This window comes from Carassius auratus, unplaced genomic scaffold, assembly GCF_003368295.1.
Source record: "Carassius auratus strain Wakin unplaced genomic scaffold, ASM336829v1 scaf_tig00002592, whole genome shotgun sequence".
Classification (NCBI taxonomy): Eukaryota; Metazoa; Chordata; class Actinopteri; order Cypriniformes; family Cyprinidae; genus Carassius; species Carassius auratus.
The window spans coordinates 1-15,638 of record NW_020523464.1 but is presented as its reverse complement, the minus strand read 5'-3'; the positions used below and the strand labels follow the sequence as shown (position 1 = coordinate 15,638).

Here is a 15,638-nt window from a genome sequence, read left to right as displayed (position 1 = left end):
AACACAACACTTCAAATTGATGCAATTAAACTCATAATAATGGCAACCATAACTGTAGTAAAATACAGTATGTTGCATATACAGATTTTAGTGCCAGTAATAATGTAGGATGTAGGCGTAGGGTGAGCGAAAAGCTTGACATAGTGGTTTATAAAGTTTTAAATATCCCCAGGAGATGTGTGGATTACTTTTCATTATGGATGGATGCACTTTTATGGGCTTAAAAATCTCGACTCCCATTCACTGCCATTATAAAGCTTAAAAGAGCCAGGACATTTTTTGATATGGCTGGAGATGATATTGATATTGGATGGCTGGAGAGTGAGTAAATCATGGGGTATGTTTCAATTTTGAGTGAACTGTCACTTTAAGTGAACTCTGATTATTGTAAATAATCACATTATTGGTGCACGTCAACGGAGTCACTGACTGGTTTCATGCATTGTTTGATACCAAGTAAACATTTAATATGTTATTTTTAAAATTTGTTCTAGCTAATAACTTATAATTTAATATAAATATGTAAATATTTATATTAATATTTACTATGTGTGTAACAAAAAATATATTTTTGCAGAATTTATTAATTCATGTATTTCTTCATTTATTTTTACAACAAGGTTTACTTTAAATTTTCTTGCCAGTTCTTTTGTTCAGGTTTGTGAACTTTTAAGAGACTGGTGGAAATGTGTGTTGCACTTGAATAATTTTGGGACAAATTTTCAGTAGCAGTTTGCTTTGTCATGTTGCTATTCGTGTGAATAGACTTCCAAATGAATATTTGCCAAAATCCCTTCACCACTTCATTTACTTCCTAAAATTAATTGGATCCGGAAGGCGAAATTTAGAGCTCAAGCAGAGTCCCCACTTCTGTTGCTGATAGCAAGCGAAAGCTGTTTTAAAATTTTTCATTGTGGAGCTCTTGTTTTAGCATTGTTTCTGGATGATTATAATTAGCACTTTACCCTGTGCTGTCATGAATACAGTGTTCTGGTTTTGTACTGGTGTGATTTGACACAGTCTTTATCAGTAGTGTTTGATAGCTCTCCTGAGGGACTGACCCAGTGTGCTCTCTGGAGCTTTATCCATGGAAATGAGCTGTCTGGATGTGCCCGAATGTGCCTTTTGGAACACACACACACACACACACACACACACACACACAGGCTCTCTGTATGTAAATGTGCTGACTAGGGCTGGAAGGTATGTCCGTATAGAAATGTGTCTGCCAATAATGATTCTGCTTTACCATTAATACCATGATGTACAGACAGCAGGGTCTTTCAAAATTCTGAACTGAAGAATTAGCTTTTAATTCATTAATGTGTGGATTTGAATTGAATTGGCCATGCCTCACAGGAAGTGAAATTGGAATTTGAATAGAAATTCAAGGTAGAGGAATTACATACAATTCAGATCAATTTAGCAAGTAGTGGCATTCAGGGAAATTAAGTGTTCTTGTGAGCTGAGCTGAAATGAATTAAATATAGTAAATTCTATATAAATTAGGTGCAGATTTCTAGGTGTATTTATCTGTAAGTCCTATAAAACCTTCAGTCTTTTTTCCATCATTCAAAAAGTTAAAAATCTACCTAGTATTGTTTAAAATGACATGTATTGCCATTATGCGAATTTATAAAGTTCAATTCATTTATATAAATAAATATAATATAAATATAAATAAATATAGATATATATAAATAAAGATTAAAATATTTATATATTTAATTCATTATTTTATTTATATTCATTTATATTTATTTTTGATAGGTAAAAATTGATAGCCTGAATTCACTGTAAGTCGCTTTGGATAAAAGCGTCTACTAAATGCATTAATTTAATTTAATTTAATTTAAAGTTTTTATATATATTTAGACTATATTGTTGTTGTTATGTTTAATTGTTCAAATTTTTGGGGTCACTAAAAAAATTGTTTATTAAGAAAGGATGCATTGAATTGATTCATAAACACAGCTTCCACAAAATTATTAAGCACATATGAATTATTTATAAATGTTTATTGAGCACCAAATAAGCATATCAGATTAACTAGAGTAATGGCTGCTGAAAATTCAGCATCACTAAAAATAATAATAATTTGTGATAATATTTCACAATATTACGGTTCTTAATTCGAGGATCAAAAACTTAAACTCTTAAAACCTTCCCCAAACTTTTTACTTTGATGTGTATATGTATACATACAGATTTTTTTTTATTAAAATAATTGTTTTACCCAATTTTTGGGGTTGTTATATGACTAATAGTGTTAGTTTAGCAACACACTGATGTCAGATCAGTTTTAAATAGGATCTCCTGTACACTTTGTGCTAGTATTAGTGTTCCTTGTGTAGTTGCTGCCTTTGTAGAGGGTGTGGACAAAGGCAGCTCACTAAGTTGAGGAACAGAACAGTTGAGTGTGTGTGTGTGTGTGTGTGAAACTCCTGATGTGAATGGACCCTCACAGGGATCAGACTCACTCTGACATTTAAAGTCATTTATGGTTGGGGCACAGAGAGTCACTGAAGGGAGTTTGGTCCGATTAGATTATGTTGACTCCTCAGGGGTCTATCTAACGGGATAAACTCGGGATTGCAGGTCAAATTATGCATGGAAATACACTCACATAAAACATGAGCAGAAACAGATTTGCACGGATCACCCCGAGAGAGACCTAACATCGCCTGCATTCAACACTAAAACCAACTCCATTCAAATTAATCATTTATGCTGCTTACATCTTTTCTCCCCTGCAAACATGGCTCATGGTATTTACCTCCTCCCTGAACACATTAGGGAGGGTACCATAACTCATGCTCTGGGGGGGACTAACCTTTTTCAATAGCCCATAAACAAATTAGGGCTCCTGTGCTTCAGTGCCTATGCTCATTAGTGGAGAGGAAACTCAGGCGTTAAGACATTACGGGCACATGGATGAAGAACAGCTTTAGACGGAGATTATGACACAAAGCCAATTAACAGCCTCTTTGATTTACAGTTCAGCCCTATTAATGAAACACCCGCCATTAACACAATGGGTAATGAATTCGAGGCTGTGAATCATGTATCAGAGTTGCAGTCGTGGAACATGTGCGGTTTATCGCCAGCGTGCAAGACGATGCTTTCGACGGGGCAAAGACTGATGATATCTGCGTGATTGTACGTGGGACTAAGTGACAATGAGATAACGTAATAGAGCGCTTTCCGCTTTAACTGTGCTCTTCATGTCTCTGTCTTACTGGGCAATAATATAATAGATTAACAATGAGGGTTTCTTTCCTTGGTTGAGTAGTTTAGTTTTTTTCTCAATGCTCTGTCGACATTTTCACTGGCCCTGAGTTTTTTTTAATCAATTGTCAGAAGCAAAGTATTTTTTTATTATTAAACATTAGGATTTCTTTTTAGAAGAATGGCAAATTTCTATCAAAAGTTTTCAAAAGAAGTATTATGCTCAATGCAATAGTTATTTGATCAAAACACAGTAAAAACAGCAATATTTATATTTCTTTATTATTATTATTATTCTTTATTTATATTATTTTTATTATCTATAGTTTTCTATTTAAATCTATTTTTCAATGTAGTTCATTCCTGTGATGTCAAAGCTGAATTTTCAGCATCATTACTCCAGTCTTCAGTGTCACATGATCCTTCAGAAATAATTCTAATATATATTATTAAAATTGTTTTTATTTGGATTCATTGATGAATATAAAGTTGAAATATTCATTTTAAACTTTTGTTACTTTAAAGATGTCTTTATTGTCATTTTTGATCACTTTTGCATCCTTATTGAATAAAAGTATTATTTAAAAAAATACTTTGTAATTCAGAAGGCAGGCCTTCATTTGATACAGGAACTATTCGAGCTGCCAAACTGGAGAGAGGGGGGGTTGAAATGGAAAATATGTGAAAAATAATGTGTTTTTCAAACAACCTAGTATCAGAGCCTGTTCTAATATACCCCCAAAACAAAATCAAGACTTTGTAAAGGATCATAATAGGACCCTTTTAAGTGTTGGAAGATGTTAGAGGTTTAGTTCACCCAAAAATGAAACTTAGCCCATGTTTTACTCACCCTCAAAGCATCGTAGGTGTATATGACTTTCTTCTTTCAGACCAATCCAATCAGAGTTATATTCAAAATTATCCTGGCTCTTACTAGCATTAGAACGTGAGTAGGTGGGTGTTTTTGTTCAACAGTCCAAAAGTAAAAATAAAGCACATACATCTGTAATAAAATGTGCCTCACATGGCTGCTGGGGGTAAATAAAGGCCTACTGTAGTAAATCCATTCGTTTTTGTGAGACAAATATCCATATTTAAAACATTATATACACTATTTTCTCACTTCCGCTGACTGTTATACGAGCTAGCCGTTCTGGGCGGACCGTGTAGGATGTATGCGCAGTGCGCGCCTCTGAGATATGCTAGTCTCGCGAGTTTGTTTTCAGGAGCAAAGGAAGCAAAGTTTCCTTCCTGGCTTATGTCGAAATCCTCCAACATTTTCATTACAAATACTCATTTTGTGCTTTGAAATCCTGACTGGCGTTTAGTTTCGTTGTCTCTCCTCCGCGCTTCCTGTGTTCGTCAGATCAATGGTGCATGCGCGACTTGTATGTCCTACATCATCTGTTGGAACGGCTTACATGTATGACAGTCAGAGGTAGTGAGAAAAAGGTGTTTATAATGTTTTAAATATTTGTTTTACAAAATCGCATGATTTGCTACAGGAGGCCTTTATTCACCGACCGGAAGGCACGTTTTATTATGGACATGTTCGCTTTATTTTTGGATTGTTGAACAAAAACACCCACATACTCCCATTCGTACTCTTGCAAGTGCCGAGATAATTTTTTTATATAACTCTGATTGGATTCATCTGAAAGAAGAAAGTCATATACAATTAGGATGCTTTGTTGGTGAGTAAAATAAGGATACATTTTGATTTTTTTGGTGAACTACCCCTTTAAATATAAATGGGTCAAATGGATATCCTTGCATCATAAACTGTAGTTTTTCAATGTCTCACACCAAGTGTTACATTTTAAGATTGGATGTCAAGCTAAAAATAGTTTTCGTTTTTAAAAATGTTTTTTTTTTAAAACAGTGACGTGTCCTGGTGGTGTTGAATGTAACACTGCTCAACTGGATGCGTAACACAATGTCAACTGACCTAAACCTTTCTCACATTGCCTCTGAATAATTTACCAATTGTTTATGTTAATTAATTATTGATGTTATTGCTTGTATACATTTTGTCTCAGATGTTTCTTCTAAAATTACTTCTTGGAATAATAAGAATAAGTATAAATAAGTTATTTATAAGTTTAAATAAATAAAAAATGTATTGAGATACTTTGTTTTCTCCATTTGCTCTCCTTTTATTGTCATCACCGTCTTGGAAAAATGACTGAGATTTTAGCGAGATCTCTTGTATAAGTCATTGCTGGTCTGGTTTAGGATGCTGCTTTTCATTGTTCTCAAATGTTTCTCTGAAGTGTGTGTTAGTGTTTGTTTGTTTGTGCGTATGTCTCTGTATTGCAGTACAACATTACAGTTGAGATGATAGTAATAAAGTTGGTGTTGTGATGGTGGAGTGGTGACCCCAGGCCCCTGTGGGCCCCCAGAGGAGCTTTTGTGTAGTCACAGGGGCTGAAAGTATATTGATCTACTCAGGGATGGATGCCCTCTCTGAGCTGATTTACTGGCCCCAGCGGCCTCCTCTCCAACAGACCAGGAGCTACATAAAACACTTGACTGCCAGCATCTCTACACAATCACATCTCATACTCGCCCTCTCTCTATCTTTCATTCTCCTTCTGTTTATTTCTTTCTTTCGTGCTCACATGCTAGCCACCTATACGTCTTCCATTGGAATCTGGAAGTTTCCATTAATGTGTATTTCATTCATGTGTTGTATGCTCTCACTATTAAAGTTTTTAGAGAGGCATTATTGTACAGTAATACTGCATTGGAGAACCAGATGAAAACACATTGATATACAGTATGAATCTGGTAATCATTCAGTGCATAGGCACTACCATTCAAAAAATTTCTTTTGAAAAAGATTCTTTTTATATTTTTGTCTCATTGTAATATGCTGATTGTTTGCTTATTATTATTATCAGTGTGAAAACGTTTTTGCTACTTAACATTTTTGCGGAAACCATAATGCATATATTATTTAAAAGTTTGGGGTTAGTGCGATAACCACAAAAAAACTAAATCATTTAAATGTGTTATTTATTAAGGAAAGATGCATCAAAAGTAACAATAAAACATTTACAATGTTACAAAAGACTTATATTTCAGATAAATCTTTCTCTTGTTACTTTTTCATGATAATTTTTTTAGGATTCTAAAATATGTATCATGTTTCAGCAATATTATGCAATAAAAACAGTTTTTATATTTAAAATTTTTGAATAATAAGATAATTACTGAGCAGCAAATTAGTATATTAGAATGACTTCTGGAGGACCATGTGACACTGAAGACTGGAGTAATGATGTTGAAAATTCAGCTTTTGCATCACAGGAATAAATTACATTTTAAAATGTATTAAAATAGAAAGCATTTTTATTTAATTTTTAAAATTGTAATACTGTTTCACAAATTTACTGCATTTACTGGAATCTTTTATTTATATATATATATATATATATATATATATATATATATATATAGTCACGGGAGGAGCACAAGACAGACACAGTGGGCGTGGCGTCAGGCCTCGGAGAGGCTTTTATTAACAGAAATCATAAAACAAAGGGAATAAAAGTGGCCAAAGGGGGAAAGTGTCCAAAATAACAGGGAATCTGGTGTCCTCGTCGTGCTGCGGGATTTGTGTAGGTCGGGCAGTGTTCATCAAGGAAGGGTCCAGGCAAGGGGCGGAGTCCGGCGGCCGCACGCGCTCCCCTCCTTGGTCCGGGGCGCGAGGGGCGGCGGCTTCTCCTAGCGGCCGCGTCTCTCTCGTTGGCCGCGGCGCTGGTAGGGGATGGACGGCCCGGCATCCTGGCCCGTCGGCCGTGTATACGGGTGCGGTTCCCATCCGGATCGCGGGTCCGGCAGCTCACGTCTTGGTGGCGCGGGAGTCCCTCAACGCACCCTTCCTGGACCCACGAGGACACCAGTGTGCATGCACGGGGAAGAGACCGGTCTCCTGAGGAGAGGCGCGTTGGGCTTTTAAACAGCGGCGGTAATGAGGCTCCACTTCCTTCAGGTGTGCCCCATCACACGCCGCCAGCCCTGACTCGTCCAGCGCCCCTCCTCTCACACACCCACTCCAGTCGGGAGCCTGGTGAAGGGCGGCGATTTAGGACGGGGTGCCGGTGATAATCAGGGAGGAGGCAGCTGACTCGTCACATTATATATATATATATATATATATATATATATATATATATTGGCTTTAGATTATAAATATTTATTCAGTATCACAATTAGACCATATATGACTCATGCACTCTGTTCCAATTCTTCTGAAAACCATAAAGATTATCACTGAATGACGTATCTCACACACTGATATTGTGTGGCATCAGAAGTTTCAAAATATAGCTCATGAGTCATATGTGCTACTTTTTTGTCCGTTTTGGATCTTGCCAGGCATCAGCAGTATTTGTTTTGTGTTAAGGAGAAGAGCAGCTTGCATTTTGTGTTCAGAATATGGATTTTGGATGTCTTTAAGACATTAAGTAATGATAGAAATCCAGCGATCCATGGCTTTAGGCTGTTCACAAATGTTCATGTTTCTGTTTGTGTGTCATTGTAATCACCTGTGGCAGTCAGATTTAATATTTTTTTTGTCCGGGATTTTCTGTTTGTGTTGTCTGGTCAGTGTTGTGCCATCGAGATGAGTTACATTCTCTGAAATAAAACATTTTACACACTTGCTGAGACGGGCCTGTGACTGCAACAGAGAGAGAGAGAGATAGATGATCCCGCTGGCACATTGCTCTTGTCAGTTCTTCCCGGCTGGGTGGTGTGTTAATGTGCAGTGTATCAGTCATGAGCATAATACTGAGCTCACTGTGGCCTAAATAGTGTCATCTATCAGCCCGAGCCAGAGAGAAACAGATAGAACGTGAGTGTCACTGCTTTACACATACTTGCATATAAACGTACACATACTCGTTACATACAGTATCAACACACATCAGTGTTGTTCTGACGGGACATCTGTTCCAAATGCTCTGACGTGGGATTATATTACCTTCTGAGGAATTTTATTCAACGCATAATTTGCAGATAACGCAATATCATAATGCATTTTGACAACACAATTCCTTAATACATTGCAGTGAATAAATCCAATAAACATGGAAGACGAATTGAGAAATGTAAAAAAAAAGATTTATTAATTTTCTTTTTTTTTACAAATATAAATAACAATACATTTATTGTAAATTGTTAAAAAATTCGAAAAATGTTTTTTATATATGTAACCATGTACAGTATAATCATTTTATTGAATATACTTAAAAAAATATGTTTTATTTACTATAATTCACATAAAACCAAAATGTTATTAAAGTAGTTTAAAATAACTATTTATTTGTATTATATATTTTGTGCCTACAATGGGTTTGTTGCATATAACACAATCCCATCATGCACTGCGACAACTTGTTTTTGTGCATATTAGATTATCATGGTGTTAGCTTAGAAATATGCCAGTATTTGGCAAGGCAGCTCATTAGGTTTTGAAACAGAGCCACCGTTTGTATTGCAGATTGACATTTACACTGTTTTTAGTTTCTTCTGAACATATCCCACAATCCCTTGGTGCACAGACACACATCACTAACCCAGAAGAGCCATTTGTTACCCAGCATTCCCTCTCCTGTCCACACACGATGGATTCTTCCATCTCTTAAAACAGTAGAAAAGAGAGGGGGAAGTCTTTATTATTTATGAGTGCAATGTAAAACGCTTAATTTGCACCGTCTTCAACCAAATTATAACACACTGAAAGCAGCAGAATTTGCATAAATCTCATTATAAACAGAGAGTGCAGTTCATAAATCCTCCCATTAATTAGAGGTGTTTCACCTCCCTTTCACACAGCATTGTGTATTAATAAACGTGTATGCGCATGTGGTTTAACTTATTGACCTTTGTAGTTGCTGGATGTGTCTGGATATGAATGAGCTGCTTGTATAGTTTTATTTGATATATCATATGTGTGAATTGATTGCTATTGAATTTTCTTTATTTTATGCATCAATTTATGCACTTGGCAGACATTTTTATCCAAAGTGGCTTTTAAAGCATGCACCTGTGCATGCCCCTGTGAACTGAACCCAAGACCTTGGTGTTGCTAGCACCATATGTATGCGAGGGCTTTTGTATGCACAAGTCTGAATCTTGAGTCTGTGTGTGTGTGTTTATGGCTGTGGAAGGGATTGGGCCTGATCTGTTTGTTGGTCTTTCTCATTAATGTAGGATTTGCAGCATTAGGCGTCTGGCGCCGTCAGCAGAACTAAAGCTGGAATGAGTCAGGGACCCCCTCGCCAGGTGTCTTCATAAACACACACCTGTTACTAGACACACACAGACTCCATGTGTGTGATCTATAATGAGCTCAGAGGATGTCTTTGTTACTTTGGCTGTATGGTAGCAGGTTTTTTGGGATATTGAGACTGTTTGAGAGGAGGAATGAGAGAACAAAGAGGTGAAACCCCTCATTTATAGAGGTATTTTGTTTCGATTTTGATTAATGAGACGAAGAAGGAATTAAATATTAAAATGAATACATCTCAAGGTAATAATTTTGCATCAGATTAAAATATCTAGAGGAAGTATTTCTTAAAGGAGCAGTTATTTTCTGTCATTATTTAATCATCCTCCATTGTTTCAATCTTTTAAGAATTTATTTTCTTTTGAGATATTTTGTCCAAGTTTATGTACAAGTTAATTTTACAATTTAAATCCTGAAGTGAAGTATATAGTAATTTTTTTTTTTTACATTTTTATTATACTTGCCTATTGTTATGCCCTGATTTGCACAAAGTTTGCTTTTTAGTTTACTTTATATACATAAATATATCTCATATTTATTAAGGGGGTCATATGATGTTGCTAAAAAGAACATTATTTTGTGTATTTGGTGTAATGAAATGTGTTTATGTGGTTTAAAGGGGGGGGGGGGGTGAAATGCTATTTCATGCATACTGAGTTTTTTACACTGTTAAAGAGTTGGATTCCCATGCTAAACATGGACAAAGTTTCAAAAATTAAGTTGTACATTTGAAGGAGTATTTTTGTTCCCAAAATACTCCTTCCGGTTTGTCATAAGTTTCGGAAAGTTTTTTTCGAGTATGGGTCTGTGTGACGTTAGATGGAGCGGAATTTCCTTATATGGGTCCTGAGGGCACGTTTGCCGGAAGAGCACGCACTCCCGTATAGCAGAGCACTGAGAGCACAACATACATTCAATGATCAGAGCGAGAGCTTCGCGAAAAGTCACAAAAGAAGTGTGTTTTTGGTTGCAGATTACCAAAAAAAAAAAACAGCATTAAGGGACCAGTGGATGGAATTTATTTTTACAGAGCATCAGCGGAGTTGTGCAAGTGTTTTTGTCTGTTCCCTGCATTTCGAAGATGCTTGTTTTACAAACAAGGCCCAGTTTGACGCCGGATTTGCACATCGTTTATTTCTTAAGGATGATGCCATCCCAACGAAAAAGGGTCACGATCGTGTGTTGGAACCGCAGGCGGTGAGTAAAACTGCTTAAAATATCTCTGCCTCCTTGTTAGTGCGTCCCCTCCCATGCCGGAGACCCGGGTGCGAGCCCCGCTCGGAGCGAGTCGTTGCTGCTGCTCTCATTCAGTTTCAGCCTCGGGATCTGATTCTGGATCATAAATAAACGGCTGAATCTGACTGTTAGCCATGGTTTGTTTTGGATGATGGTTTATTTTCCTCACGGTAATGTCACAACTTCCAAACGCTCTCAACGCAAAAGCCTACTCGCGCTCGTGATTCTTTAGCTCCGCCCACATGTCACGCCTCCAGACGCTCGTGTTTTTCTGGGAAAAATCTGTACACTCTATCTTTCTCTTATGAATATAATAAAACTAAAGACTTTTTGGAGTTATGAAGGATGCAGTACTACTCTATAGGTACTCAAGATTAACAGGATATTGAGTGAAAACGAGCATTTCACCCCCCCTTTAAGGTTAAAAAAACCACATTATTTTCCACATACTGTCCATTTATTGTTTCTTCTCTATACCCCGCCTTCTGAAACACATAAGTTTTTACAAAGCTCACCATTCTGAAAAGTGAGGTGTGCTCTGATTGGCCAGCTATTCAGTGCGTTGTGATTTGCCGAAGTGTGAGACGGCAATATTACGCCTCTTGCCATAATTTGATGCCATGTCCCGGTCAGAATACCAGCGTGATGAGATAAAAACAATAAAACCCATTACAAACAAGGCAATTGTTGCATCTTGTGGGGACATAATTATAATGACTTATACTGTCTTTTTACACGCTGAGTTGCATCGTGCCGTGTAAACATAAAACCACGTCTCCATTTGTGATTGGAGAAACAACAAACAACAAGCGCTACTCTACACTGCTCAGAGCTGGTATTTGAATCATCAGTAGCAAATCCTTTAAATATGAAATCATACTTACAGACAGTGAGTCAGAACAGCTGGCATTGTAGTCTTCTCTCCCAGGATCAGGGAACGGTTCTCCATAAAATGCACTGCACACATCTTAATATTTGGGTTGAACTGTTCTGGAACAGTGCTGTAAATACAACTTATCCACTGATTTCTAGTGGTTTCCTCTTTTGGAAGACCAAACAAAGTAGTTTCATTTTCACAACGAAACAGTGTCTCCACGACATGCTGCTGGTAGCAACAGCGAGAATAAAAGTTACACCTTCTTTCTTGGCGTGAACATTTGGGCGGTGTTATGCAAATCTTCCCACACAGTGATGTCGACATGTGGGGGTGAGTTTAAATGAGCCGTTTTAGGAGGGTGTGGACAAGTATTAACTTTTATAAAGAATATCTATTTGGGTTTTAAACATTAGTCTCTGCATCTTTAGGGATCTTATCTATTCACTAACAGCTTGTAACACTCCAATGATAAAAGAAAACTTGAAATGGCATCATATGACCCCTTTAATGCTGTTATCATGATTAATCGCACCCAAAATAAAATTGTACTGTGAATATTTTTTAAGTATATATAGAAACACACACATCTAGTATATATTTTAAAAACTATTTATATGTATATATTTATATTATTTTTATATATTATACGATTTTTCTCTGAAAAGTTTCTAAAGTTCGTAATGATCTTAGGAATTAATGCTAGTTACTGAAAGTCAGATTTTGTGCAGTCACCATTGACAGATTTCAAAGAAAACCGTAATGTATTACAGGCACAGATTATTATTATTATTATTTTTTAGCTACAGACTATAATTCCATTTAGCCTAAGGAAATCATGTTTAATTTTTTGAGCCAATTCTAGATTGCATATTGTTTTCATTTTTCATGCATCTGGTGTGGGTTTTTTTGTGTTTGGAATGACTTGGCTTCTACTTAACATACACTCACATATACACACATGTACACACTCTCATTAACACACAGTCTATGTTTTAGCTGCCTACATAGTGTGCTTCTAATGCTAATGACTCTTCCGAATGCTAAGTAGGGTGATTATTTTGCCTTCTGTTGCCTTCCAAACAAATTACTTGCAGATAATGCATGTTTATAAGTATACTATATGATAAATATAAGTGCAATAAAAATAAAGTAACATTTAAAATATATGTATTTATATATAATTTATTTAATATCAGAAAGTATGGTTAAAGTTTGTTTCTTGTGATCCAGAGATATTTAGTGAATGCCAAATCTAATCAGATTTTAAACGCTGTATAATCCAGCCCTAATTTTACTTCACTGGTGCCGGCAGAAATCAAAAAACAAAAAAAACAAAAACAAAACAACAAAAGTTCACACTCTTGCTAACCTGCGAATAACTTATAGTTGTCTCTGCATTTTAAACTGGGACATTTTAAAAGTATCAGACAAATTACACACTTCACCTTTAAATGTGCCTCATCCTTTGTGGCTTCCTGTGCTGCTGGATATATTTACACCTAAGCTAGGCTGTTAATCTTACTTTATGTGTGTAAATCTGTTTCATATTTACCAGCATATTTACCCTTAATGATGTCATATCCACCTGTAATATTTGTATCCAGCTGTACAACTATATCTTATATTACCTAGTTAGCAAATATTGTTGCTTCTCAAGTTTAAAGGGTGTTTTTCTTATTATAAAACAAGACAAAAGTACATATATACATATATAAAAAGTCTGTTTTGTCTGGAATGTTGCAAAAGTTTGTGATGAGCTGTTTTATTTTATAGTAGCATACAGTAGTTGCAATAAATGTTTTTTTTTATTTATTTATTTATTTATTTATTTTTTAGCTCCGAAAGACTTATATACAATAAAGTTCTTTCAAAGAGCAACAAGTCTTTTGTGTCAAAAGATCAAGGAAAATTAATCTTTTCATGACCCATTTAAGGTGTAATGTTGTCTGAAATATTGTTCATTGTGTGTGTGTGTGTGTTTGTTTGTGTGTGTTCAGGTACATCCATTACCCAGCTGCAGGCGATCGACCCGGACGGCGAGCCGTTGATTTTCGGTGTGGTCGGGGAAGAGGCCATGCGGTACTTCGCTGTGCAGGAGACCACTGGGGTTGTGTGGCTGAGACAGCCGCTCGACAGGGAGGTGCGGAAAACCATGAGCAACTGGCAAAAGAATTGAATGACTGTCCAGCCGACGCTAGTGATTTAATGCTGCTGTTTGTGTTTTTGTGTCTTCAGACCAAGTCAGAGATGGAGGTGGAGTTCTCAGTCAGTGACAGTCAAGGGGTGAGTTACAGATCATCAATCTATCCACTTCTCTCATCCATCTGTCTCCAAGGTCTGTGTTTTTTAACTTTCCGTTACCGTTCAAAAGTTTTGAGGCCTGTACTATTTTTCTTTATAAAGAAATTAATACTTGTATTCAGCAAGGCATTGGATTTTTCAGAAGTGAGAAATTTAAAATGTTAAAAAGATTAACATAAAAAACATGCTGTTCATATCAATTTTTATATTCTTAAAAAAATTGTTACAAAAATGTTTTAAAATAAATGCAGCTCTTTTGAACCCCTCCCCCCAAATCAAATAAATTAAGAATATCAAAACATTCCAGAAAGCTAAAATAATAATAAGAAATGTTCCTTCTGCACCATATCAGCATATTAGAATGATTAATTATGTCTCGTTGCGTAATAGCTAAATTAGCTTTGCATTATAGGAATAATAATTTAAAAATATCTATTTTATAGAATTCATAGAATTATTATTTTTTTATATAGTATTTCAGAATATTACTGTTTTTACTATATTTTTGATCAAATAAATGCAGCCTTGTTCAGCAGGACCGGACTTTCACTGACTCAAAATGTTTTAATGGTTGTGTAATACCTTATTTTAAAGTTTGGCTCGATTAAGTTTTCTTTTATAGGTTTAATGACTTTAAACTAACTCAGTTTTTTAATCTATGAAATGCAATGTAAAATTTGTAGAATTCTATTGTGTTATTTGATTTTAATTTGATGCATTTTTTTTTATTTAATTGGTTTTAGGTCGTCAAGAATTAAAGTGAGCATTCAGATCGGAGATGTAAATGACAATGCACCATCATTTCTCAACCAGCCGTATTCTGTTCAGAATCCCAGAGGTAATGTGTTACACTTCACTTCTCAAAATCCTATTTGCTTCTATAATGTGGTTGATCTTCTCATTTACTGCAATGTTTGATGGTGGAAAAAATGTGTTGGGGGAGGCATTTTATTTTTATATTTGATATGTTAATATTAATTTAATATATTTAAAAAAAATAATGAATTGTTATGTAAAATATTTATTATTTTTTACTTTTTAAAACATTTGATATATTTCCACAATGCATATTTTATTTTGTTGTATAATTTATATAATTTTCGTGAAACAATGTACTGTAACACCAATGATTTGAATGATTTGATGGATGTCTTATGATGAGGATTTATTTCCAAAGTTTGAATATCCAAGAATTATATATTAATATTATAAAATATTTTTGAACTCTCATTTCTACATATCTTTTCTTTTTTTTGTCATATTCATCACCCCCATCTGAAATCAACAGACTCCCCCCTTCTCTCACTCTCCTGCTCTTCTCTGTCTATCAGCACTCTGTCCAACTTCAACTTATCCGTTTCTCCTTTTCCCATCATCCGCCTGGCCCCATCATCTTCTAATCCCTGACATGAGGTAATTGGTAGAGTAAAGTAGACATCTCTCTCTCTTTCCGCAGCACACACACCACACACACACACACCTCAGCTGATGTTTATGATGTGTGTCTATATACATCCCACATTTCCTCCCAAAGCAAATCTTCAAAGCCCCAGTTCTTTTTCTCCTCTTTTCATCTGTCATTCTGAAGTAAATAAAAGTACGGGAGTGAGGAGTGAGCGAGTGTGAGCGAGAGAGCTGTATTTAGCTGATGTTGTTTACTGAGGCTTGATGATTAAGCTGTCTGCAGTTAGGAGGACA

The 15,638-nt window shown here is 35.8% G+C and overlaps 1 protein-coding gene across 1 annotated transcript in view; it reads left to right on the top strand.

Annotated features, from left to right (window-relative positions):
* The window catches only part of LOC113069963 (cadherin-23-like), a gene marked incomplete at its 3' end in the record, with an annotated part of 54,576 nt that extends 40,654 nt beyond the window's left edge, over positions 1–13,922 (top strand). Inside the window, exons 4-5 of the mRNA XM_026243109.1 lie at positions 13,637–13,779; positions 13,875–13,922. Coding sequence (XP_026098894.1) covers positions 13,637–13,779; positions 13,875–13,922 — 191 coding nt within the window. The remainder of the gene's footprint in view (positions 1–13,636; positions 13,780–13,874) is intronic.
* Between the last annotated feature and the right edge of the window lie 1,716 nt (positions 13,923–15,638).